The 24,766-nt window shown below is 36.4% G+C and overlaps 4 protein-coding genes across 4 annotated transcripts; 1 reads left to right on the top strand and 3 right to left on the bottom strand.

Annotated features, from left to right (window-relative positions):
* Positions 1 to 1,076: 1,076 nt before the first annotated feature.
* Positions 1,077 to 5,410, top strand: LOC130722569 (elongation factor Tu, mitochondrial-like). Its single transcript, XM_057573333.1, has 12 exons — positions 1,077 to 1,336; positions 1,818 to 1,893; positions 2,020 to 2,112; positions 2,246 to 2,320; positions 2,708 to 2,812; positions 2,929 to 3,019; positions 3,107 to 3,312; positions 3,716 to 3,799; positions 3,893 to 3,958; positions 4,046 to 4,108; positions 4,474 to 4,714; positions 5,049 to 5,410. Exons 1-12 carry the CDS (start codon positions 1,158 to 1,160, stop codon positions 5,117 to 5,119), a joined length of 1,350 nt encoding a protein of 449 aa, XP_057429316.1. The 5' UTR covers positions 1,077 to 1,157; the 3' UTR covers positions 5,120 to 5,410.
* A 235-nt stretch (positions 5,411 to 5,645) lies between these two features.
* On the bottom strand, positions 5,646 to 8,739 carry LOC130722567 (uncharacterized). Its single transcript, XM_057573328.1, has 2 exons — positions 6,430 to 8,739; positions 5,646 to 6,296 (listed from the first exon to the last, which is right to left on the bottom strand). Exons 1-2 carry the CDS (start codon positions 8,503 to 8,505, stop codon positions 5,871 to 5,873), a joined length of 2,502 nt encoding a protein of 833 aa, XP_057429311.1. The 5' UTR covers positions 8,506 to 8,739; the 3' UTR covers positions 5,646 to 5,870.
* A 3,571-nt stretch (positions 8,740 to 12,310) lies between these two features.
* LOC130724689 (guanylate kinase 3, chloroplastic) lies at positions 12,311 to 15,737 on the bottom strand. The gene is made up of 2 exons (XM_057575971.1): positions 14,748 to 15,737; positions 12,311 to 12,685 (listed from the first exon to the last, which is right to left on the bottom strand). The coding sequence occupies exon 1, from the start codon at positions 15,641 to 15,643 to the stop codon at positions 14,777 to 14,779; it is 867 nt and encodes a 288-aa protein (XP_057431954.1). The 5' UTR covers positions 15,644 to 15,737; the 3' UTR covers positions 12,311 to 12,685; positions 14,748 to 14,776.
* Positions 15,738 to 18,194: 2,457 nt separating this feature from the next.
* Positions 18,195 to 24,039, bottom strand: LOC130726881 (mitogen-activated protein kinase 15-like). The gene is made up of 10 exons (XM_057578202.1): positions 23,411 to 24,039; positions 22,152 to 22,557; positions 21,886 to 22,013; positions 21,739 to 21,798; positions 20,756 to 20,905; positions 20,514 to 20,669; positions 20,223 to 20,434; positions 19,888 to 19,989; positions 19,611 to 19,771; positions 18,195 to 18,869 (listed from the first exon to the last, which is right to left on the bottom strand). Exons 1-10 carry the CDS (start codon positions 23,432 to 23,434, stop codon positions 18,583 to 18,585), a joined length of 1,686 nt encoding a protein of 561 aa, XP_057434185.1. The 5' UTR covers positions 23,435 to 24,039; the 3' UTR covers positions 18,195 to 18,582.
* Positions 24,040 to 24,766: the final 727 nt, after the last annotated feature.

Raw genomic sequence — 24,766 nt, 5'->3', positions numbered from 1 at the left:
ATCGCAATTGTGTGATTTGATTCACTGATGTTTAAAACAAGCAATTTTGATCCCAAATTTTTTAAACACCCTTATCCCGTGTTAGCACATAGTAATTAAACTTTTTTTTTTGACGGGAGTAATTAAACTTTATTTAAATTCACATGACTTTTAGTGACTTAAATTGCAAGCTTTAATTAATTTGAAGTTAAGAGATAGGATTTGTTGTTAAAATAAAGTTTGAAGTGTCAGTTGATCCCATTTTATTTTTTATTTAACATATACAATCAATTATTTAGTAAGTTTAAATTTCAAATATTTCAAAAAAAAAAGTTTAAATTTCAAATAAATTTTAGTTGATATAAAAATACCTTCAACAATAGAAAAAGTGTTTTTTTTTTATAATTATGAAATTTCAAGATTTGACGTTCTTTTAGAATTTTTTTCCTTTTTAACGTGTATTTTGGTGAATACTTTTTAACGTGTATTTATGAAAGCATATCTATAGAGTTTCAAAATTATGCTAATGTTATGTATAAGTTTACATGAACTCCATTTTCGAGAATTGTCCTTTTTCTTTCTATTTATATAAGTTGAGAGGATTAACGACACTCAATTAGAAATTTATATGTTTTTTCAACATTCTTATTAATTGATTGAAAATCATGTTAATTTCACTAAATTAAAAGTGAAATTATTCATATTTTTAATAGACAACCATCATGTGTAGTGAATGCACATAATATATAACATGAGACTTAAAAATTGGTGGACTTCAATAGAAAAAAAAAAGTTGATAAAGACATACTACTTCCATGGTGAGAGTTGTGTTCGTTAATACATTCATAAGCCACATATAGTGTGAAGCCAAATTCACCAAAACTTTTTTTCACAAAAATAATAACTAACAAATGTATAGTGAATGACTGAATGCACATACATACTTTAGCAAGAGACTTTGAATTGTTCTGGTAGTATGACTATGATATGAGTGACTTTCTCATGAAGCCAGATTTTCTGGCATTTTTAACGTATGACTTTGTGGATTCTTTTATGGCGTGTCAGCACCAGGTAGACACTCCGAACTATCAGTTGTTCAGTTCTACACTGATCTCTGTCTCACTCACTCTCTCTGTGTGTTGTTCATTTCTTCTTCCCACTCCATCGTTCACAATTCCATGGCTTCCGTTGCTTTCAGAAACCCAAATTCTAAGCACCTTCTACTCCCTTTCCGTTTCATATCTCAATACCATTCTTCACTCAGCCATGAAACTCACACCACATCCCAAAACAACTCCTTCTGCAGCAATGCACCTCCATCTTCTCTTCGGAGATCCATGGCCACTTTCACTCGAACGTAAGACCCTCTTTGCTCCTTATACATATACGTGCATGCACATGAAGAAAGGTGTATAAGTATGTATAACAACAAGGTTTTAAATTGCGGTCGCAGCTGCATTGCGGACAAATGCGGGTTGGTGCGGCCGCAGTCCGGATGTTGATGGGGGTGACTCTAAAATTCCTTTAAGTTGCAGCAGCAATTGCGGTTGTGGACCGCAATTTGAAACCATACATATTGGCTTAAGTTGGCCTAGATAACTAGTTTGAGCAGCTATTCTTCCTTCATGATAAATAGTTTTTTGTTGAGTGTTCCTTTTGTTAAATTTTCCGTAAATGAACAGTTTGGATGCATTGGGTATGTGTAATTGTGTACTGGTAATGCAGATAGCAGATAGAGATATCTATAATTTATTGTTTGTCCTAGATTGAAAAAAGAGAATCTTTGAATGCAATTGACTCATGAGGGTTTCCTTTATTATTATTGTTCTCTTTTGCAGAAAGCCCCATCTTAATGTTGGCACCATTGGGCATGTAGATCATGGAAAAACCACACTAACTGCTGCTATTACAAAGGTTTGGGTTGATTTCCTTGTCTTAATAGTTAATTCCACCTTTTCGATTTCCTTGTGGCATGAAGTTTGTGTGATTCAGGTCTTGTGCTGGAAATAGTTATACAAGCGAATTGATTTTGTGGAACAGGTGCTAGCTGATGAAGGTAAAGCCAAAGCCATTGCCTTTGAGGAGATAGACAAGGCTCCTGAAGAGAAAAAGAGAGGAATTACTATTGCTACAGTAAGAGATAGTTCCTTTGCTTTATGGATTGTGCATCTCGTGAATGACACCGAGTTAAATGTTTCTAGGATGAAAATTTGGTAAACATCTCTTGAGCTTATCATAGGTCTTAATTATCTTCTTGATCTTGCAGGCTCATGTGGAGTATGAGACAGCAAAGAGGCATTATGCCCATGTTGATTGTCCAGGACATGCTGACTATGTCAAGGTAAGCTTGATGATGAGGCATAGTTAGAGACAGATTATGTGCATGTTTGGAAATGCTTCTACAATTGATTCTAAAACCAGAGTCAATTCTGGGGAGAAGCTTTTGTAAATAGTTTCTAGATTCTAGAATTGATTCTGAGGAAAGAGAAGTTGATCTAAACATGCATGTTTGAAATATCCCCTTGAACAGAAAGATTATTATTTTGTTTATAGGGTCCATAATGTGGTAAATTGTGAGTCTAGTCTTTTCTGAATAAACATATATTGCTTCACTCTCAAGATTGCATGGTCTTTTTTTGTGCATGATAAATTCATAATGCTCTTTCCCATGTTCGTGTCTCCACTACTTTGACTCAATCTTCACTTAATTCATTTGGTGAAATTACAGAACATGATAACTGGAGCTGCACAAATGGATGGTGGAATCCTTGTTGTTTCTGCTCCTGATGGGCCAATGCCTCAAACAAAAGAACACATACTGCTTGCTCGTCAGGTTGGTAGTTCATTTCGTTAAAATGTAAAAGTAAGTTGGTTTTTATAAAATCTAATTACATGCCAAATCCATAAGACCAAAGCTTATAAGGTGTTTTCTTTGTTTTCCTGTGCCAGGTTGGTGTTCCATCACTGGTCTGCTTTCTAAACAAGATAGATGCTGTTGATGACCCAGAGTTACTTGAACTTGTGGAAATGGAGCTTCGTGGTATGAAGACTTATCTTATACATATCGGAATGTTTCTTTTGTATATTCTTTTTACTAAATGGTTTTGACAAACAACTTTTTTCGCAGAACTACTTAGTTTCTACAAATTTCCCGGAGATGAGATCCCAATTGTACGCGGTTCAGCCCTGTCTGCCTTGCAGGGGACCAATGAAGAACTTGGAAGGAAGGCTATCTTAAAACTAATGGATGCTGTGGATGGATACATTTCTGATCCTGTGCGGCAGCTTGATAAGCCTTTCCTAATGCCAATAGAAGATGTTTTCTCCATTCAAGTAAGCAGAAATGTCATATGTACATCAGAATATTTCTTATTGGAGTATTAGCTCCTCTAAATTGAGGGAGTCACTTTAGAGAGTAAAATAGGTCATCACAATTCACAACCATTGATTGAGAGATTAAAAAAACAACATAGTTTGTTATAGATATGCAAATTGAGATTTAAAGAACACCATAGTTTTTTATAGATATGCAAGTAGATGATCCCAATCTCAACATGAATATGATGACTTACTTTACCCAATAAAGTGATTTTCTCACTTTAGAGGAGTCAGATCCATAATATTCAATGCATTGTCATGTTAAGTTCTATACTCATGTAATGACATTTTCATACTTACTCTACATATATGTTGTCAATTGCCTTTCCTTTCGCCATCATCTTTGGTTTATGTAAAGGGGCGTGGAACTGTTGTGACTGGTCGTGTTGAACAAGGCACCGTCAAAGTTGGTGAGGAGGTTGAAATATTGGGACTGACACAGGTATTCATAGAAATTAAATGTACTATCGTGTTCATGTGTGTTTTTCTGTATGTTATATGTTTAATGTTTTTATCTATCAATCTGTGTGTGCAGGGTGGACCTTTGAAGACTACTGTAACTGGTGTGGAAATGTTTAAGAAAATTTTGGATCGGGGGGAAGTGAGTAAAACCATATATCCCTCTTCCTTTTTACCTCTGAATTGGATTCATGGATAATTGGATATCTTAACTTGTGTTCATTTCTAGGCTGGTGATAATGTGGGACTTCTTCTACGAGGTCTGAAGCGTGACGATGTACAAAGGGGAATGGTGAGTGAAGCTGATATAATGAGTAAAAGTAATTTTAACAGATAAAATATATGATTACCACTATTCTAGAACTTCAAATTGAAGTGTAAATGTTGTCATTGTCTCACTCTTGATGTGAAAAGGTGAGTTCTTACTGAGTTTGTAATAAATATAGTCATAAAGCATTGCAAATAAGAAATATCTAGAGTAGAAGTAGGGATGATCATTTGAAACTTGAAAGTGTAGATTTTCAGGCAAAATAAGAAAGAAACAGGAGAAGTAACAGAAGAAAAACTGTAATCCACCATTTCATTTAGGCTTATTTGGGTTATGAAAATTAACCAATATTTTTCCTTGATTGAAATATTTCTCGGTAAAATTTATAGGTTGTCTCCAAGCCTGGTGCACTGAAAGCGTATAAGAAGTTTGAAGCCGAGATTTATGTCCTCTCGAAAGATGAAGGTGGCCGTCATACTGCTTTTTTCTCTAACTATAAGCCTCAGTTTTACTTGAGGACTGCAGATATTACAGGAACAGTGCAATTACCTGACAATGTTAAGATGGTTATGCCTGGTGATAACGTGTCTGCAACTTTTGAGCTGATTTCACCTGTTCCTCTTGAAACAGGTATGTTGAATCCTAGATGTGGTGTAGATTCTATAGAAGATAGAGATGCTGATCTAATAGATAGTGCAAACATTATTTTTTGCATATCAATTTTACTTTCTTTAGAATTAATTACTGAATAAACACTAAATTATCTCATCTTTCCATCAATCAAATCTTATTTGATGTCATGGTAAGAATAGAAACTCCTTCCTAAAACATAAGTATAGGACTATAGGAAATCAAGAAACCAAACCTACAACTTAGTTTTATTTACTTCAATTTCATTTGTATAATTTTTTTCTGACTACATTCGACAATTTACTCTGACAACAATCCTTTAATTGAATAACAGGACAAAGATTTGCTTTGAGAGAGGGAGGCAGGACAGTTGGTGCAGGAGTTGTCTCCAAAGTGATTTCCTAGGATGTTGATCTAGAGTCCACAACATTTTTTTTGGTCTAGTAGATTGTAATTAAGTTGTGAGTAAGGATTGAGAGCACCATCCTAGTACGATTCTGTGATGTGACTGTTTTCGGCACTTCATGTGTTGGTTTCATTTGAATGTGTACTGTTTGGATATCCGTTGTGACCACTACAAAAAGTGAACGAGATTCTTCAAATGGATTGGAATAAAAATCCGTCCACGTTGCACTCAAGTGGTATCCAGACACACTTGATATTGGGAAAATGGTTATAATTTTTTGGTTTGGCTAATGATGCCAACTTCTTCCAAATTTCTCTCTCAACTTTCTTGTCTGGTATGTTGTTATAATAAATTTCATTGCCTGCCTCAACAGCAGCACCAAATATCGAGTACCTATATAACTATGAAACTTTGTTGGGACACTACATGCAAATTTTCGCAGAAGGAGAGAAGCAGCAATCAAATATTATTCTTATACCTGTTTGGCCAAAAGATGTTAATATGTTATAATATAGCATTTAGAAATTACCAGTAAAATATCAGGTTAGTATAATATAGCATTTAACAATACAGAGGAAATATGGATAATTTAGTTCAAATACATTGAATCTGGAAGAAAAAAAAAATTAATGAATGAATTACTTAGTCAGCCTAGCTTTTACACACACATATGTACAAAGTACTCTATTACAATGATTGCTGAGTAACATGGATTTCTGGTTTTGCATTGATGTTCTGTGTTTGATTATTTTACCAATCTTCCAACAACTTCAATGCTGTCTCAACCAGTGAGTGAATGGTTAGATTGTGCCGGTTCAATCCCACAGTACCAGAGAAAACATTAAAGCTTTCAAGCTCTGATGTGGTCTCTAGGACACCCTCCAGCACCTCCTCCATTCCCAGATCCGTGAAAGTTTGTATATTTTCTGCTTCGTCTTTCATCATCCAAATCGCCAGCTCTATCACGAATCTCCTTATCCTTGGGACCTTTGTGGGTGGATACTTGTGTTTCTTCAGAATCTGGACTAATTTATTTGCTAGTTCAGCCTCAGTGATTCCAGAATCTTCAAACACTCTCCTTGATTCAGAAGAAGTCATGAATGTGAAAACATTTGCTGCAAGTCCAACCATCACTTCTTGTAGCTTGTTTTCTTCTGACATGATTGCCTGAAGTACCTGCATGGTAAATGGTTTAAGATTGATCAAACTTTTCTTTCTTTCATGTGTGATTTTGTTGGATAGAATAGACACATAATAAAAATCTCAAATGCTGGTAGCTCATAATTAGAATGGTTAGAGTAACACTTACTGTGGGTGCTGCAGCTGTAACCCTCTTAAGCTGGTTGAAGCATTCTGAATCTGATCCACTGTAGATGCACAAGTTTCTTAGAATCCTAGCAGCATTGACGCGAAGCAGCGGAACTTTCAATGCAAATACCAGCCTCTCCACTACTTTCAACTTCAGAATCCGATGACAATTGCTCTTACTTTCTAATGCCAACATTGCTAGGGCCTGGCCAGCAACAGCTGTTACATCTTTCTGACTTTCAGGTATGCTTTGTCTGAAAAATATATTGAACAATTCTTTAAGCACTCCACCTGTACCTCCAATCCTTTCCGTCGCTTCATCTTCCAATGCGAGACTGGTTAAAATCTCTATGCTTAGTTTCTGCAACAAGGGGTGTTTCTCTCCATGCCTTAAAATGTCTCTGATATTGCTGATTGTGAAGACTATCTCTGAAATCTCTTTCCTAAGTTGCTTCCCATTAGCGCCTGTTGTGCTAGCCAGCATCTTCACCAGCTGCAGAGATCTCTTCAGTGTCAGAATCTGGGTTGGAGTAACATTTTCATTCTTCAGCAACCTTTCTTCAGCATGAGTGAATTCAATGATCTTTGGGAGCAGGCCTCTTGTGTTTCCAATCTTCCAACAGTTGTCATGATCATGTGCAAGTTTTTTCAAAATGAGGAGTCCCAAGTGGTTGAATGTCCAGAAACCATAACTGGGGTGATCTAAAATGAGTTTCTTTTCTCCAATTTCATCAGCTGCAGGTATAGAACTCCTGTTAGTCTGGAGAAGAGATGAAATTGACTCCATAGCTCCTGGTATCCCGGCTATGCGGAGCGAGTTCTGCTTCTTGCCGGCTAATGCTGACAAAATCTCCGCAGCTGATAGCCTAATTTCCTCCTCCTTGTGATCATCCCAATTCAACATCTCAACTAGTCTCTCCACCACAGATATGGAAATTCCAATCTTCTGAAGCGTGTCATCAGAAAACCGCTCACTGACCGCGAATTGGCGAAGAATTCTCGCCCCAATGAGCTGTTCATCAGGTGAATTTGAAGCCAAGAGATCCATGGCGAAACAGACCATGTCCATCTTCAACCCATCAAATATGCTTCCATTGACACACCTTGAATAAGCATCATAAAAGAATCTTCTGATGGAAACCATCCCTGAAGGCCCTAACTCACACTCTTGGTTAACCTCATCCAAGAGCTCACAGTAGCTGATTTTCCACTCCCAGTAAGCCTTCTCAGTTAAGAACAACAGAGCTTCTGCTAGTGCCAGAGCATAAAAGATGTTCAGAGCAGATGCTCTATTCCTCTTGTCAGTGTCTCCTTTAGCAACCTCTCCATAATTGTGTATCACAAGCTTAATTGATGAAAGAACCACACAAGCTGTTGCAGAAAGAAGCTGAAGCCAATAGAGAATCTTGCTGATATTCCTTGAAAGGAAAAACCATTTAGCATAAGGTAGAAGTGGAACATCTGAGCTAATCCAAGTGCGAGTCGGTGTCCTAGAACATGTGGCATTATCCCTATACCTCGGGGTTACAACACCACCCTCCGCCGTTTCACTTCTTTTCTTCCTGATCACTGCAATAGGTCTGCAAAGGCTCTTGAGTCTTTGCAAGAGAAAGCTTGAACTGGACCTGAAACTTTTGATTCCATCATCTGAGATGGACCATGTGGCTTGGTGCTGCCACTCAAGTTCATGGCTCCTGCTGAAGATTCTGGCTCCTTCAATCAAGAGTATGATGGTGATGAACCAGAAATCGGTTTTGTCTAAGGTGATGGCAAAGCCGCCAAGAAGGACAACGGTTGCCCATATGAAACCGAGAGTTCCTAACCCTGTTGCTGCTTTTTCAAGCACTGCTAGCCTCAGGGCAAACAAGGTTAGCTTCTTTTCTGGTGCTGTTTCTGTTGTTGGTGAATCAAGAGAGTTGTTATCAGCACCACTGTCTCTCTTTTCAATGATGCTAACCCCTCGAGGCTCGAACATTGTGCTGCATTTGCTCGTCTCGCTTAACCTGCGAAGCTCATGAATTTGTAGATGAATGCTTCCTTCTGCTTCTCCCTCTACAGAAAGCCTATTATGATCCATGAGTAAATGTTTGGGTACAAGTAGGGGTTAATGCTGACTCGCGTTAGCGCTCACTTCGAGACAAAAAGTGAACGAAATTCAACTGGTGGACTGAGATGAATGTTGCTGCTTATGTCTTGTTATGTATGTTGCTTGCAAGTTCAAAGCAAATGTTTGAGAGTGTTGGGGAAAGATGGGGTTTTTATACAAGAAATTGAATGAATGAAAGAATGAGAGAGAGAATGCAGAGCTTAGGGGGCACGCTTGTTATGTGGCATTTTTTTCTATGCTTTATTAGCAATTTTGGTAACTTGGGGAAGGGGTAACTTGTTTCTCTGTCTCACTTGTAAGGTAAAGCTTGCTTTCTCTTTCTAGAAAGTCTCTTTGTTAGCTTCCAGCTAGGCAGAGTACGTAGTATGCATATGAAGTTAGAAAGCAAGCTCTACAGAAAATGAAATGTCGAAAATTGTCTTTATCTCTTAATGGATATATTAATGTTGAACTGGATAGAGCTTTGGATTGGAAGAATGGGCTTAAAATATTCACACCCTTCTGAATCATTGGAGTACCTTTTTACCTGCAAGTAGTAACAAGTCAAAATTTATTTGTTAACCATCATTGTCTTTCCCTCTCCAAATATGACATACAAAATCTCTACAACTGATATGTGAAGTGTGTTTAGGTGTAGGTATACTCACTTTTATTATGGTTTTAAAGTGAAAAGTTAAAAAATAAAAAACTAAAGTGTGTTTTGTGACAGTCACAAATGTTGGTGTCATTGGTGTTAACAACTGTTTTGTTGTTCACGAAACATTAAAAGTTCTTAGCATAAAGTGATTGTAAAACTGATTTCTAGTGGGGTACTAGTTTTATGCGAAGCATTTTTAGTAATGAACATTCATATTCTAGTGGGGTTAACTCTCTTGACATGTTTTTTTTCCGTACACAAAACTCGAATATAAGATCTTAAGGAAAATTATATATGTACAACTTGAACTAACCACTTGTTGGTTACTAAAATCACTATTTAGAGTTAAGTGAGTTTTTTTATTTAATTAGTATTAAAAAATAACAAATTACCAATAAAGTATGATTAAAAAACTATTTTCGAATATGGTGTTGTATTGGTCAAGGGTACCGGTGAGTAGGAGAGAAAGCTTCCGTACACATATTCTAAATTATATTTATTGGTAATTTGCCAATTTTTTAAATATTAATTTTAAAAACCAGAAAATCTCACCATACAATAATGATGTGAGAGTAGTGGCAAAAAAAAAGTTGTCTAAATGACCCATGATAAAGTTTGGGTTAAATAACCCATCATCCAATCACATTATAGATAAATGAGTTGGAAATAAATTAATAAATAAAATATAGAAATTCCACCTCACTTATCTCCATTGTGATTGGATGATGGGTTATTTAACCCAAATTTTATCATGAGTCATTTAGACATCCCCATAAAAAAAATATGAAATATTGATCCTCTAAATCAAAGGATATACTTTATGGGGGCCTTGAAAGTCTTGGTTGCTTGGAGTGTACAGATAGATTATCACATTCTGAATATACTTAATAAGAACGAGTTGCATTTCAAAGTTGTAGTCATGGCTAATTATGTAGCTCATGCGTGCTGCACATCTTATTCAATAGAATGGGAAGATATTCACAGCATTAAGCTTCCAATTCAAATATGCAAAGCATATGTGTATATATAAACTGCATCAATTAGCTGCCATTCTTTCTGTCACGTAATTAACAACTATGGATTGACATGTTGTCCTATAAAAAAACAATTAGTGACCCAAATTGTTCAATTAATGTCAATATCATATAGATATTGTTTGATTCCTTAAGCAAAAGGGAGAGATGGCTCAATATTAATTTAATTCAATGAGTCCTTGTTATCCAAATTGGGGTCTCCTTCAAGTCTTGTTAATCTCATTTTCGTTTATGGGTCCCAGAAAGCATAGGCAAAACGAGGAAAATGAAAGAAATTGAAACAGAAAAGGGAGGTAACAGAACAGAAGTAAGCAATTAAGAAGGACCATGCAATAATATTAATCATCACATTTTAGTTTAGTGTATAGAAGATTCTTCAGGTAGCTTATCAGGGAACCCATGCCACAAGTTTTTGGTTGTGAAATTTCGTGACGTTTTAATTTTAAGCGTACACGTAAAATAGAAATGCATTTGCCACTTCAAGCTAATGGAGCTACCTGTTTCAACCGGCACGCCACCAGCTCAAGCTAACACAGCGTTACGGTTTTTTTTTTTCTTAACAATTTTTTATACATTGTTCTTGAACTCCACCTATACTTGTATAGCTCGTCCCAAGCTCAGGTAAAGGAGAATGGTTATGTTAGGTATTTGCGGTCAACATAAAACTAGTTGATATCTTTAATATGGACCAAACACTATAGATTTGTGCTAATACTAGGTTGTTGCCCTATGAAGCAATGCGCGGTAGGTATGGTTTGAGTATAGTGTTAAATGAGCTAGAGTCATGGCATTGACGTTCAGATGCAATGTTAAATGAGCAGGAGTCCTCAGGACGGATGTAGGTGAAGAAGTTAACCCAGGATAAATGAGAATGTTAAGTTGGATAAGTGAACACGCTAGAAAATGATAAATTACACAATGAGTGAAAAAAAAAAACTTTTGATAGTCAAATGTTAGTTGTTAGTAAATTAGTACAAATTATCCCTCCTCAGGGTTCGAACTCTAGTCATTCACTTACAATTATCCTTAGTTCAACCATGTGAACTACACACCCCACCCCAATGAGTAAATAAATAAGATATTGGGGGTGAGACTTATCGTGGAGAAGCTGATAGTAAATCGATTAAGGTGATATGAACATGTACAAAGAATATCTTTGGAGACACTGATAAGAATAGTTGATAACATGAAATTTAAAATTTAGTTCTCTAGAGAGATATAGAGGGAGGAAGGCAAAAAAAACTTGAGAATATATTTTTAAAAATGATCTTCTTATCAATAATATATCTTCTAAACTAGACAACACTCGAGTACAATAGCATAATATGATCCTTATAGCCTACCTCATTGAGTGACTAATTGTTTCTCCTAACAAATCACTTATGCATTGCATTTATTTCAAATAAAAAAAAATTGTGAGTGAAAACTATGGAAAAAACAAATTGTTATTAACAAGTTAAAACATATTTAACCCTTAGAAATGTCATACTAAACTTTACTAAAATTCCCTTAAAAAAAACTACTGAAATTACTTCTTCAATAAATGTCACAAGTATTAATCACTTCACTTATAAATTCCAACTCAATTTTAACCATAATATTGAAAAATCAATGTTTTTTTTTTGAACAGGAAAAAAAATCAATGTTATTCAACATGAATCTGTGTAAATACTAAATAGTAAATACTCACCCAAACACTATTAAATTCAGTTCAGTAAACAAAAATGAAAGCTTTGGATTTTCAACCCAAATCAATGAAATCATGACTTCAGATGATTGTTGAAAGCACGTTATGCTTAATGGGAGCGAAAATCTTAGCAGTTAAAAATAAATTTGAAAACTGAATAACAGAAACGCTACAAGAGTTACTAGGTCTAGTAGGACCCGGGGGTTATTAACACACCAAGATGGAAATAATTTGTAGCCATCTAATTATCCACAGAAACAAAAATTAATTCATTTCTATCTCTTCCATATTCTTATTAAGCATACCTATATATCACATTTTAACCCTAAGTAAAATAGAGAGAAAGAAGGACTCAGAACACGAATAAAAACCTATTGCAATTAGGTTTAAAGCTAAATGCTTTTTGAATCAGCTCACTAGAAGAATAACATGAGGTATAAACTATAAAGGCTTTCTGTGTCACAGTTCAGTTCACTGTTTTCACTTTTCAGTTTCACTCACTAAATTCAATATGCTACCTACATAAATATTTCCTACCAGATTAACAAATAAATTTAACAAATTGTATAACAACTTACAAGTTGCAATTAAAACTTCTATCAACCTAGTAAAAACTTCAATGTTGTAGCAGCATGAGTACTGGAAGAATCACCACAGACATTAACAGTATGCGCATGATGATACCAATTGTATGAAAGGAACAACGGAAGTACCAAGTTTGTAATTGGCAAAACACAGAGCCTTCAGAATGGAGTTATACTAGCATCCCCAGCTAATTAGCTGTCATAAAATCTACAAGAAAAAGCAATATTAATAATACAAACAGTTAGTACGTGCAGGTTGCAAAGCAAGCAAGCTTGAAGGCACCTAGTCACTTCTGTTGGCCAAGAAAAAAATTAATAAATAGTAATCATGAAATGCTAATGATAAATGTTGGAGCAAGTCCTAAATAAAACATGGAGCTACAACAAACTGCCACATAGCATATCTAATTTATCACATTTGTTATGAATTCATGTAATCAAAATGTAAGGAACAGTTATGTCTTATTCATAAAATAAATATTTAGTTATTTACTACCAAACATACATATCCAGCAAATATAAACTCAACCATGTATAACATGCACTTGCATGATAAAATGTATCTTAAACTCCAACCGAGACAATCACAAACTTTAAACTCACAATCCTAAAGTTTTACCGTGCAAAATGTATTTCTAATATCTAATGAAGTGGCCTTCTCAAATCAAACTATTTGCAACTTATAGTACTCCAATTTTAGTGCATGTTCGAATGTAGTAGCCCCACAATTTCAATCTAAGCCTGTCAAAGCATTGTAATGAGCCAATATTGCTCAAGAACTATTAAGTCTAGCTATTTAATAAGACATAGGTTTATATGCAACATGGATAAAGAGATCTGAGAAATCTATATACTTAAAATAAATGCATAATACAGCTCTAACAAATTGAAGAGATCCACCACCATTATCAAGTAGATCATGTACATGTTCACTGATGTCCCCCAGGCCCCAACCTTATATCTTCCTTTAGCATACCCTTTATCTTTTCTATAAAAAAGTAAAAGGTTGGAGTGTACATAAAGGAAACCTCTACCCTTTTTTGAATCATTTTGTTTCTCTTTGTCGAATGAATAAAGGAGTATGTGAATGTTGGTTTTTTTAACGTGAAAGAGAAGAAAATATTTCTGATGGAAGGCAGATTTTTTATTAATCAGAACTTGCTCTTTTAAAGGCAAAGAGTAACTAACAAACTGACTAGAAATCTGCAAAATTTGAAATACTAACAGAAGATACTCTAAACAAATTCAAAGATAGTCTAACTAATCATCCTAACAGAATTAGGACTTATTCAAATTTAAATAACAACTTCAAACTAACAACTTAAATTTAAAATTCAAACAGGTACTGAGACATAATTTCAACAGTGTAATCCAATTACTCTCACAATATGATGAAGAGAAAAGTTGCATAAGAAACTTCAAGTATTTGGAATTGTAATGCAAACATGTCAAGCTGTGTATATAACAATTGGATACTTCCTAGACACATGACTGGGAATATCCTACGCATCTGCATATATGACACTGATATTTGAGCAATTTCGAAATATCTGGGCTCCATAGCTCAAGTACATATAGGGCTGCCCCATTCTTTAATTGAAATTCAGAGAGAAGGGGCTTATTTTTCAGGAAGAAGATATTTCCTCTCATACTTAGAATATTCATGTGGGTATAAAAATATAAAAACGGAGGTCTTGCAGAACAGAAAGAGGTAGGAGGGCTATTCTTTTTGAAGGGAGAGAATTGTAGTGAAATGAGGGGCCTAATATATATAAGAAATAAATAACTACTCTTATGCTTAAGCTGTTGAAGAGCAACATTTAAACAGAAATCAAGGTCTTATAAAACAGGATGCTAAAGCTTATGCCTTAGCAGTTTCACAATCAGGCAAGGTCCGAGTAGAAGCAAGTCCATTCAACCTAGCATGCCAATCTAACAAAACTTCATTTATGAACAAAAACTGCATCTTTCAATCAATATTCACATGTAAAATCCAAAGTCAGCATGATGCAATGGACATTTCAGTTTCACTCCAAATTTGTTTCTCAAAGAATGCATATTGCATCTAGCATTCAGAAAGAGAATGAAGAACTGCCATCAGATAAATCTAACCTCAACAATTAATCAAATTCATACAATCATCATTGCAAAACACACACATAGAAGGCATGTAACAAAACCTTATATCAAATTATCAATTGAAGGACACACACAACACAAATTAGAATCATGAAACAGAAAAAATGAAGTTCCAAGAAAAAGGGAATTACCAAGAAGATTGAAGAAAAACTGATGCAGACTATAAAACAAGCGTCCTTTGACGGACCTTAGCTTTCTCAGCATCAATGATAGAGTCCACCAACTTCACAGCATTCTCAAGCTTCCCCTTGGCATTCACCACCACATAATCAAAATTCTTCACATGCTTCATCTCCTCCCTCGCCGTGCTAATCCTCACCAGCAACGACTCCGCCGTCTCCGTGTTCCTCTCCACCAGCCTCTCCACCATCGCCATCTCACTCTCCGCCACCAAAAACACAAACACCGCCGACTTCCCCAGCACCTTCCTCAGCGTGTGAGCACCCTGAATATCCACCCTCAGAACCACATCACACCCCTTTGCCATGTACTCCCGGATCTGCTGCTTCGGCACCCCTTTGTAGTCACCATACACCAGCGCGTACTCCAGAAGCTCGTCCTTCTCCACCATCCCCAGAAACTCCTCCTTGGAGACGAAGAAGTAGTCCTGCCCATCAACCTCGCCGGGGCGTTTAGCGCGGCTGGTGGCGGTGACGACGAAGTGGAGGCCACGGCGGGCGTCACGGAGGCGGGAAATGACGGCGTCTTTGCCGACGCCGCTGGGGCCGCTGATGACGATGACAAGAGGGTTGGGGTTGGGAGAGAAAGGCTCCGAGCTGAAGGAGGAGCCGAGGGAGGCTTCGAGAGCGCGGAGGAGCTCGGAGCGGTCGGCTTTGTCGACGGTCGGGATGGGGACTGATAATGGTCTCCGGGCGTCGCCCATTGAGGAGAGGAGTTTGGCGGTGGTGTGGAAGGAGCGGTTGTGGGTGGTGGAGTTGAGAATGGGGAGGGAGAAGGAGTAGAGGTTGGTTGGTTTTGGTGGGATTGGAAGATGAGGGGCAGAGGAATAGAGGAGCCTGCGAAACATGGAGCAGAGGAGAGGAAGCGAAGAATGAATACAGTGTGTTGTGTAGAGGAAGAAGAAGAAGATGAGGGTTGGTAAAAAAATACACAGTAAATATATATAGTACTAGGTTTTGTTTTGTTTCAAGTCATCATGTTTGTTTTGAAATATTAATCCAACATCATAGATGGGGGAGAAGTAGGATTTCAACATGTTGTTTTTAATATGAATTTAAGTTGAGTTTAACCAAAATCTAAACATACACATAATTATGGCTCATTTGTGTCCTGGGAGATTTGGATCATGTTCTCTACATTTTCTTGGATAATTATAGTCATTGATTTTTACAATTAATGGACAAGATCAATCTAAATAAAAATATATAATTAAGTTTAAAAAATAGTTATATGTATGCAGATTTCATAAAGGCTACAAAGAGGTGGTTGGTTCAAGCGCTATGATTCCGCTTAAGCAAGGTCTCGGGTTCGAATTTTGTGGATGGAAAAAACTCTCATTGGGAGAGTTAGCCCCACCATGATGTGAATGTTCTCGGCTCGAATAGAATTGTCTCTGAAGGACGACACCTGTCTTATACCAAAGATTGCAGAAAGGCTGGAGATAATCTAAATACATTGCGGGTGCGGTGGCAACCTTCGTGTATTGGTTTTGATGCGTTAAACTAAGATAGTAGTTCCTTGGGAATCCGGGTTTATCGAGTTGTGATGGTGTTGTTCGTACGAAGGATGGTGTTTGGTCGATTGGGTTCTCTAGTCATATTGAAGTCTCGGATAGCCTTCATGCAGAGTTCTTGGCTATTATGCATGGGTTGAAGATCTGTTGGGATTGTGGCTTCCGTCAAGTAGAACTGTTTACTGACTCAAAGTCAGCTTTGGGTCTCTTGATGGAGGTTCATTCAGATTATCATCAGTATGCCTCGATTATTATCCGGATTAAGAGAATGTTTCAAAGGGATTGGGTTGTTTTATGTCATAATTTTTTTTTCACGAAGGTAATATCGTAGCGGACTTCTTTGACAAGTTTGGTGCGTCAAGTCCTAGCCCTAGTAGTGCCCTACCAATATTATGGTTTGGAATGCTCCCGCAGAGGGTGTTTCTTCTCTGTTACTGGCTGATCGTTTGGGAACAACTTTTCTAAGGCTGTATTTTTTTCTTTTTAGTTGTTTTGCTCTTTGTCTAGTGAATGATCAAGTGTTGAGTACTTCCATTTGATATTTTGAGTATTTTTTTTTTTGGTTACAAGAGGAAATGTTGATATTTTGAGTATAAATTAGTTATCCATATGAGAGTTGTTATTCGGACCCCCCATCTATTTGAACCCCCCTTTAAAATGAAAAAACACTTTTTTACGCACTTTGTGACCATAACGCATTTTAGAGGTGCGTCCATAACGCACTTTCAAAGTGCGTCGGTAACGCACTTTCAAAAACACTTTTAAAGTGCAAGCGAAAATTGAAAATAGTTGTGTGTGTGTGGGGGGGGGGGTTCAAATAGATGTCGGGGGGTCCGAATAGCAATTACCTATCCATATTTGCCAAATTTATTTAAATTTAAAATTATAAAAATGATACACTTACCCTGATTTTACAAAGCGGGGATGGAGGATAAGGTGCAATATTGGGTGGGTCTTGCACTGGTGCAAGACATCTTTATAGCCACATAAATAGAATATTCCATAAAGATGCTATACTTGTTACTTGTTTAACCTAGAAAAGTTTAATTATGGTTTATTTAAACTTTATTTATCTTCTTACATTAATGTCCTTTAGTATATTGAGTCTTGTTACCAAAAAAAAAATATTGAGTCAAATGTATTATCACCCACAAACCTCTAGAACCACCACCGGAAATCACCGGAGCTCCGCCGCTATATATGCTAAACCACCCAACCCAAACCCATTTCAGAATCCCCTGACCCATCGTCATCATCTTCCCCAACTTCCATGTCAAACCACCCAACCCCAAGCCAAGATCCAGTAATGGCTTTTTCTTGAATCCTTGCATGTACGATCATTAATTTATGAAACAAAGGTGAAAACTTTCATTTGTTATTTAGGGGTTTTGTTGGTAACATTTGGTTTCAGGCAAGGGAGAAAAGGTCATGGAGTTTTCATGATTTGGAGATGGAGGTGGGGAAGGAGAGGCGCAGTGGAGCAGAGGGAGGAGCAGAGGCAAGGGAGAAAGAAGAACACATGAGGATAATTGTGTAATATAACTTTTTATATATTTTTAAATTTTTCTCAGCAGGTAACTAATACCTGTTACAACAGGTCAAATTTGGTCTTGCACTTGCACCCTAACAGCCACCGAGTAGTAGTGTTCAATATTATGGGAGAACTAAAAAAGTTATCAATGCATAATATGTTCCGTGATACGTTTGAGTTGGAAACATTTACAATCAGGCAGAACTAATTCTTTTGGTGAGATTTTGTTTCATACACAATACTCCAAACTTGAGATGAGCCATAGGCCATAGAGAAAACATGCAAGGAGATGGCAGAGTGAAACAGTGAAATTCAGAAAGTACAGAAAGAGATAACAGACAGACTAGACTAGGATTTTGCCTAAAAATATCAGAATTTAAAAACAATAATACATTATTTTTGTCATCGTAAAAGTGACAACAATTCTGCAATGAAGTAAAGCAAATGTTCAGCCTTCAAGTTGAAGGCTTTTCACATATATCATATTCATTGTTATTAATAAATTAGAGTGCGAGCCATCAATTGGACCCTTCCAAACTTCACATTGCAAGATCTCAGAAATCGTGTGCTAGAAACTCTTTCTTTATACTTGAGTCTCTCAACCTCTACCATTGTTTGATAAGTCAAGGTTATGTCACATCAAACTTTTGAAGTTCAGGTGAACAGGATTAGATGAAACCCAGGAATCAGAGCTTCACGGCACAAATTAGTTGTAATCCAAATATATTTAACATGTCCAAAATCAATACCACTGACCACCAGCTCCGCCTTGACCAGCAGCAACTTTTCTAGCCATGTATTGAGGCTTTGGCTGCAGTCCATTGGAACCTTCAATCCCATCATCATCTGGCCTCTCATTTTTATAGCTTGGATTTCTCCTAGGATATGAACCGCTTGAAGCGGCATACTGAGCTGAAACAGATGGATTCCTAACCACCCTCCGCTGATCGGTCTCTGCTGTCACTGCCACCCCACAGTTATTGTAACGCATTACTGAACCTACAACTTTTCCGGGCCTTGCAGCAACACCTGAAAAATGAGCCAGAAATGTACATTGGATAAGAATAACATTATAGTAGGATGAACCTTTCAAAATAAAACATTATAATAGGATGAGAAGAAATGGATAATATGATGAGATTAATAATAATTATTATTTGAAAATACCTAAAATTATATGTAATATTGCCATGGCCATTGCTCTAGTACAGTATAAAAGGGGAGGGTTTTAGTAACTTCAGACTATTGTGTAAAACAAGCCACTTACTACCAAAGGTGACATGGCACAGTAAAGAAAAAATATATTTTTTCAATTCAAAAGGATATGAAAACCCCTCTACTTGATCGGGTACCGGAGAAAAATCTTATTACCATATTCTATAAGACATTTTTCAAGAAACGGCGTTTATATTATAAGTCATTTTATGGCCAATTCCTGTGAATGTGCACCTTGATGTCTTAACATGCATATAGATCAAAGAATAAGATGAAAAAGTAAGTCATCGGTAAGAATTCAAAGAATTCCACAACTCTGTCAGTATTTCATCGATAGAAACCTGATTGTTTTCAGCCATTCACACATAATTCTCATCAAGTGGCTGAAGAAGCTAGTAAGTATGTGTGCACATATGCAGAAACAATCTCTTTTTTATTAAAGAAGGCACAGCACTATTGTTAGATAATGCCTGCTACGTGTGTATGATGGGTAGGAACTAGGAAGGAAGAAAGGGAGCAAAGGGATAATATGAATAGTAAAGTCAGTCATCGCACCTTGAATATTTTGAGGAGCTTGTACGGGAACCCGAGTCATCGGAATAGCACTACTCCTATCTATGGGTGGTTTCTGAACTTCTTTGATGCAACATTTGGATAGATCATCTGCAACCTCAGCCGTATTCTGTATTGTGTTATCAGAATATGACACGCATGCTCTGCAAGTACAGCCTCAAATCAGCGGAGACAGAGTTGCAATTCCAAAACAAGAAAATAGTTGAATTCTGTATTTGTATTTAACAATTTCCAAAAAACGGTCACAGAATTAGGATACCTGGGTAATGATGCATGCTGCCTCTCAGGAGGAGCAACTGTTCCCCCTTTGCCATAATGCTCCTCAAGATATGCAAATTGCTTCTTGAAGTGGTCCACAGCACTATTCAAAATAGGTGGTAGGAAAAAAGAATAGGAGAAATCAAAGGCTGGCCTTACAAAGCTAAAATAGTTTGGGGCCAAAAATTCAAATGAAGCTAAAATACATCCATACAAATTAAATATGCTTGAAAACCAAAAATTTACAATCTTATAAAGAATAACTTTTAAACACATTTCAACATCCATAATCAGGCAAAATTTTCAAAAAAAACTTGGGTACAGGTTTAGACCAACCTTGGATACATGAAACCTGTTGGCTCTGCTCCCTCAAGAAATTCCTTTAACATCTTGGGATGGTATTCCAGAGTCTCTCGGTATATAAGCTCTCGTACATCTTCCTTTGTTATCCTGCGCCTCTCAAATTCAAACTCCATCTTGGTAACTGGCTGAGCAGAAGGTTCTCTTTCAACCTTGGCCAAGCCTTTAAAATATGGATCTGCTAGGGCCTGCCATTATCATACACAAGATGCCCTGTTAACCAGATATAACAAAGTGAAATACAGCAAGATGGACATCAATTTTAACCTCTTCAGCAGTAGGCCGATCTTTAGGCTCAAATGCCAGCATTCTTTCTAGCAAACGAAGAGCAAGGGGGTCTGCATTAGGAAACTTATGTGTGAAAGGAATTGGCCTCTTCTTACGCATACTGCTCAAGTATCTCCGAGCCTTCTCATTCCGTACCTATTAATTTAATACCAAGGTTGTGTTTAAGTAAAAACAAATTAAAAATAAATAAAATTGGTAAAAGGAAGAGAAACTGAACAGACCCTGGCTATGGCTTCAGGAGATGGTGTTCCAAGAAAATCAGTCATGAGGTCCAGTTGATGGACAACATTCTTTCCAGGGAAAAGAGGTTTTCCAGTTAAAAGTTCGGCAAAAATGCAGCCAATGCTCCATATGTCTATAGCTGGTGTATACTGAAAATAAAAAAGTTTATGACCATATATATTACTAAGTCCAGCATTGTAAATCAGCAAGATATACCCAGAAGTATGACATCTTCATTTTACTAACATGATCAACCTCCTATTTGATTGGACTATAAATTAAGCAGTTCAAAAGTAATGTGCATAAGTATGCAACCAAACACTTTTCACACAATATGTTAGCATAAGACAACAACAACAACAAAAGCCTTATCCCACTAAGTGAGGTCTGCTATATGGATCATTTTCACACTACGTCATTGTGCTCGATCAAAATCCAGATTATGAGGCATATTATTGATAATGAGACCAGTTTTAACAAAATATGTTAGCATAAGAAAAGAAAAAAGGCACCGATTCCTATGTTTAAATCATACAAGCATCCAGAAAAGAAATTATGATAATGTGATTAAAAGTAAAAAAGGACCTTAAGCCAGTTACTTGAGGTCCAAAGCATCACAAATGAGATAAGAATCTAGGACTAATTTGATGAAAGTACTATTCTCCTACACAGGTACCCCTGTGAAAACCAAAGAGACTGAGTGAAAATGAATACACCAGTTGAGATTTTACCGCAGTACATCAAAACACATTGTTAGACCATATCAGATGAAGATAGCCCTAACTTCAGAAGGCACAAATAAGTACTTCTACTATACAAGAGATTCCTGCCTTATTGGTTTGAAGTAGAGAAGTAAGAGGGACAAGAACAACCAGTGGGGGCGAAGAAAAATTATGTGCCCAAACTTTCAGATATCAAGTGAGGGTAAATATAAATTAAGATAGATCAAAGATCTTAAATAGTAAAATAACATATATTGCACCTTGGAGAAAAAGGATCCGCACAACTCAGGAGCCCTATACCACCTTGTTGCAACATAATCCTGTGAGTAAACAAATGGAACTGAGAATGATGAACTGAGAAGGAGAGATATATTCAAGGTGATAGTTTCAAGGAAAAAGATTCATACTGTCCAGAATATAGCAGTGGGTGTATCATTAAAAGCCACTCTGGCAAGACCAAAATCACAAATCTTCAATTTGCAGTCAGCATTTGCTAATATGTTTTTGGGCTTTAAATCTCGGTGAAAAACATTTGCTACAAGACCATTAAAAAGTTAAAAATCAGCAACAATAATCATATAATTTGGCAACTAGTTTTATGCAATGATAGAAGAAAATATGCTAGAGCAAGCAATCTAAGAAAATTCATATCGCTAAATGCAAAGAGCATTACCTGTATGTATATATTTCAAGCCTCGAAGAAGCTGATAGAGGAAAAACTGGTAATGTTCTGGTGTCAGATCATCATTTGCTTTGATGACCTGATGTAAATCAGATTCCATGAGTTCGAAAACAACATAGATATCTTTGAATTCCCTTCTAGAAGGAGGTAACAGAATATGCTTGATCTCCACAATATCCGGATGACGTAAAAGTCTAAGAAGCTTAATCTCGCGAAGAATGCGAGTGGCGTCAGAAACGTGTTCAAATATGTCATTGATTTTCTTTATAGCAACCTTTTCCCCGGTGTGTGTATCGTATGCAGAGCAAACAACTCCATAGCTTCCTTTACCAATGACTTCCTCTATTTTGTATCTACTCCCTTCACCATATTCAGTAAAGAAATCTACATCCACAGACTGCATAAACACAACAAACCAAACTAACTATTATATACTAAGCAAACTCGAAGCCATATGTTGGTTAAACTTAAATGGTCAACAACAACGTACATGTTGCAATGAAGGAAAACAATAAACTTCCACATTTTTATACCAGAACTTCAAGTTCAGTACCTAACGTTTGCATCCACCCATGGACAATAGTAGGGTAAAAGCAGCTCCAAATATTTTAACGATCAGTATCAACATAGTTAATTTTGACACAAGATTTATATTAAAAAACCACAGGGAGTACATTAGATTTGACCCAACTCTAACATTAACAAAATAAATATATTTCAGGAGCTTCTAAATCCGATATGAGGAGATAATCCAAATTTAGAGGTATTAAAGATATATTATGCAAGTAATATGAATTCGTGATCAGTGACCCTGTGATATTAAATAAACAGTGAAACAAGAAGAGGGATCTAAATTAACCCATTGCCATACCATGGGAACAGAAATATCAAACAACTATAGCTTAAATGATGAAATAGATATCTCACAAACCAACACTACACATTGTTTCTTCTTAATTCTAACCCAGAAACAGGTTTTCTATTCACAATAAAACAGAGATACAAAAAGTAAGCAGCACCCGAAAATAAGTGGAAGTTAGAGCCCCACAATAGGTTGTATAATTAAAGAACAAAGTTTCAATCATAAAGAGTAATACAAATTCTATTCATATCCCACAAGTACAGAACTAACAAACAAAGAGCATTCACTCCTCTCAGTTGCAACCCAATTATCTCCCTCACTCAATAGTACAAACCAACATATATTCATTCACATCAACCAATACATCAGTTAAGTTGAGTAAATTTACCTTTTTCCTCTGATCAGGATGCATCTTCGTACCTAAAGCATAAAAAATCCTTCAAACCAATAGGTACATCCAACGAACAATACTCTCAACTCAAATCCAGATAACCCAACCACCCACTTCCAGTTCAAAAATCCAGCAAAAAGAGACAGACAACCCCACCAGCCCCAGATCACAAAGGAATAATCCAATTGCAAAGAGAAACTCAAATCAAAAGGGGAAAAACACCTCTCAACGAGAGCGAGCTCAACAGGAAAAAATAAAACCGACCCAGTAGAGTTTTCCGGCGAATATAGCGACTGTGACTGAAAAGACAGGAACTTGAAGGATCTACTATGGCGATAAATATAATCACAAACAATGCGAAAGGAAGTGGATAAATAGGGGGGGCATTGGAAACAGTGCTTGGGATTTGAGAATGGGATAAGATTGTTTGAAATTGAGTGATTGAAGAAGAAGATTGTGATGGGAATTTGGAAGATGAATCAAAAAGAGATAAACTTTTGGATCTTAGAGCAGAGGGACACAGGCACGCGCTTCAAGTTCTGAGTTGAAGTTGAACAAGGTTGTGGTTGTGGTGGTGGTGCATAGCTCAGACTCAGAGAGACATAAAGGGAAGAATATGAAAAAAATAGAATAATAAGGAAAAGAAATTATAGTATTATTATTATTGTGGACATGTACATGAGTGCACCTTTGCCACTCAATTTTCTTTATCTTACAAATAAAATTTTGGTTGGTCCATGTAATATAAGGGTTTTAGCTCATGTTGAAAATTTTATTTGTTTTATGTCACTTAAAATTTTAACTTATGATTCTAGTCTATATCACTACAAGACTCTTAAATGTGTTCGGTGGTTGACGATTATCTCAATTAGTAATGTCATGTAAACGACACGTCAGATAATAGGTAATATGAATGTTGATTAGGACGATGACGTAGATTTTTCAAAAAATAAATGATCCATGTAATGTATGAGGTTTCCATTTTGAATTTTATTCCATGTCATGAATTTACACTTTAAATCATGGCGAAAAATCTTGAATTTCATTCAACCTTAGCGATTTACTCCATCGGTCATTTCTAATTTTTGTCCATGCTCAGAGCTTCTCTATAAGGCAAGAGATAGCAATTATTCTTGATAGAGGAGATGGGGAAGTAGGTTGGGTCATATTCATCTCTTCAAGTCTAACATCAAAATGAGTCATTCTAAATCCACACATTTTAATAGCTTAAGATATTGTTTCATCATTTTATTTTTGTTGGAGGTCACAATCATCCATTCCAATGTCATGCTCAATATCTCAACTCAAAAGCGACATAGAAACTTTGTGAACCAGATTTTTATCCACCAAAAT

Source organism: Lotus japonicus, chromosome 6, assembly GCF_012489685.1.
Source record: "Lotus japonicus ecotype B-129 chromosome 6, LjGifu_v1.2".
Taxonomy (NCBI): Eukaryota; Viridiplantae; Streptophyta; class Magnoliopsida; order Fabales; family Fabaceae; genus Lotus; species Lotus japonicus.
This window is presented reverse-complemented; position numbering and strand designations above follow the sequence as displayed.

Bases quoted from the DNA above. Each gene is read 5' to 3' on its own strand.
- LOC130722569 (XM_057573333.1), top strand. From the start codon at position 1,158: ATGGCTTCCGTTGCTTTCAGAAACCCAAATTCTAAGCACCTTCTACTC. The intron at 3,313-3,715 runs GTAAGCAGAAAT...GTTTATGTAAAG, and splicing joins AAGATGTTTTCTCCATTCAA to GGGCGTGGAACTGTTGTGAC. The intron at 3,800-3,892 runs GTATTCATAGAA...CTGTGTGTGCAG, and splicing joins AAATATTGGGACTGACACAG to GGTGGACCTTTGAAGACTAC.
- LOC130722567 (XM_057573328.1), bottom strand. From the start codon at position 8,505: ATGGATCATAATAGGCTTTCTGTAGAGGGAGAAGCAGAAGGAAGCATT. The intron at 6,297-6,429 runs GTAAGTGTTACT...TTTACCATGCAG, and splicing joins TTACAGCTGCAGCACCCACA to GTACTTCAGGCAATCATGTC.
- LOC130724689 (XM_057575971.1), bottom strand. From the start codon at position 15,643: ATGTTTCGCAGGCTCCTCTATTCCTCTGCCCCTCATCTTCCAATCCCA.
- LOC130726881 (XM_057578202.1), bottom strand. From the start codon at position 23,434: ATGCATCCTGATCAGAGGAAAAAG. The intron at 22,014-22,151 runs GTAATGCTCTTT...ATGGTCTTGTAG, and splicing joins CTTGAAATATATACATACAG to CAAATGTTTTTCACCGAGAT. The intron at 18,870-19,610 runs GTGCGATGACTG...CTCATTTTTCAG, and splicing joins AGCTCCTCAAAATATTCAAG to GTGTTGCTGCAAGGCCCGGA.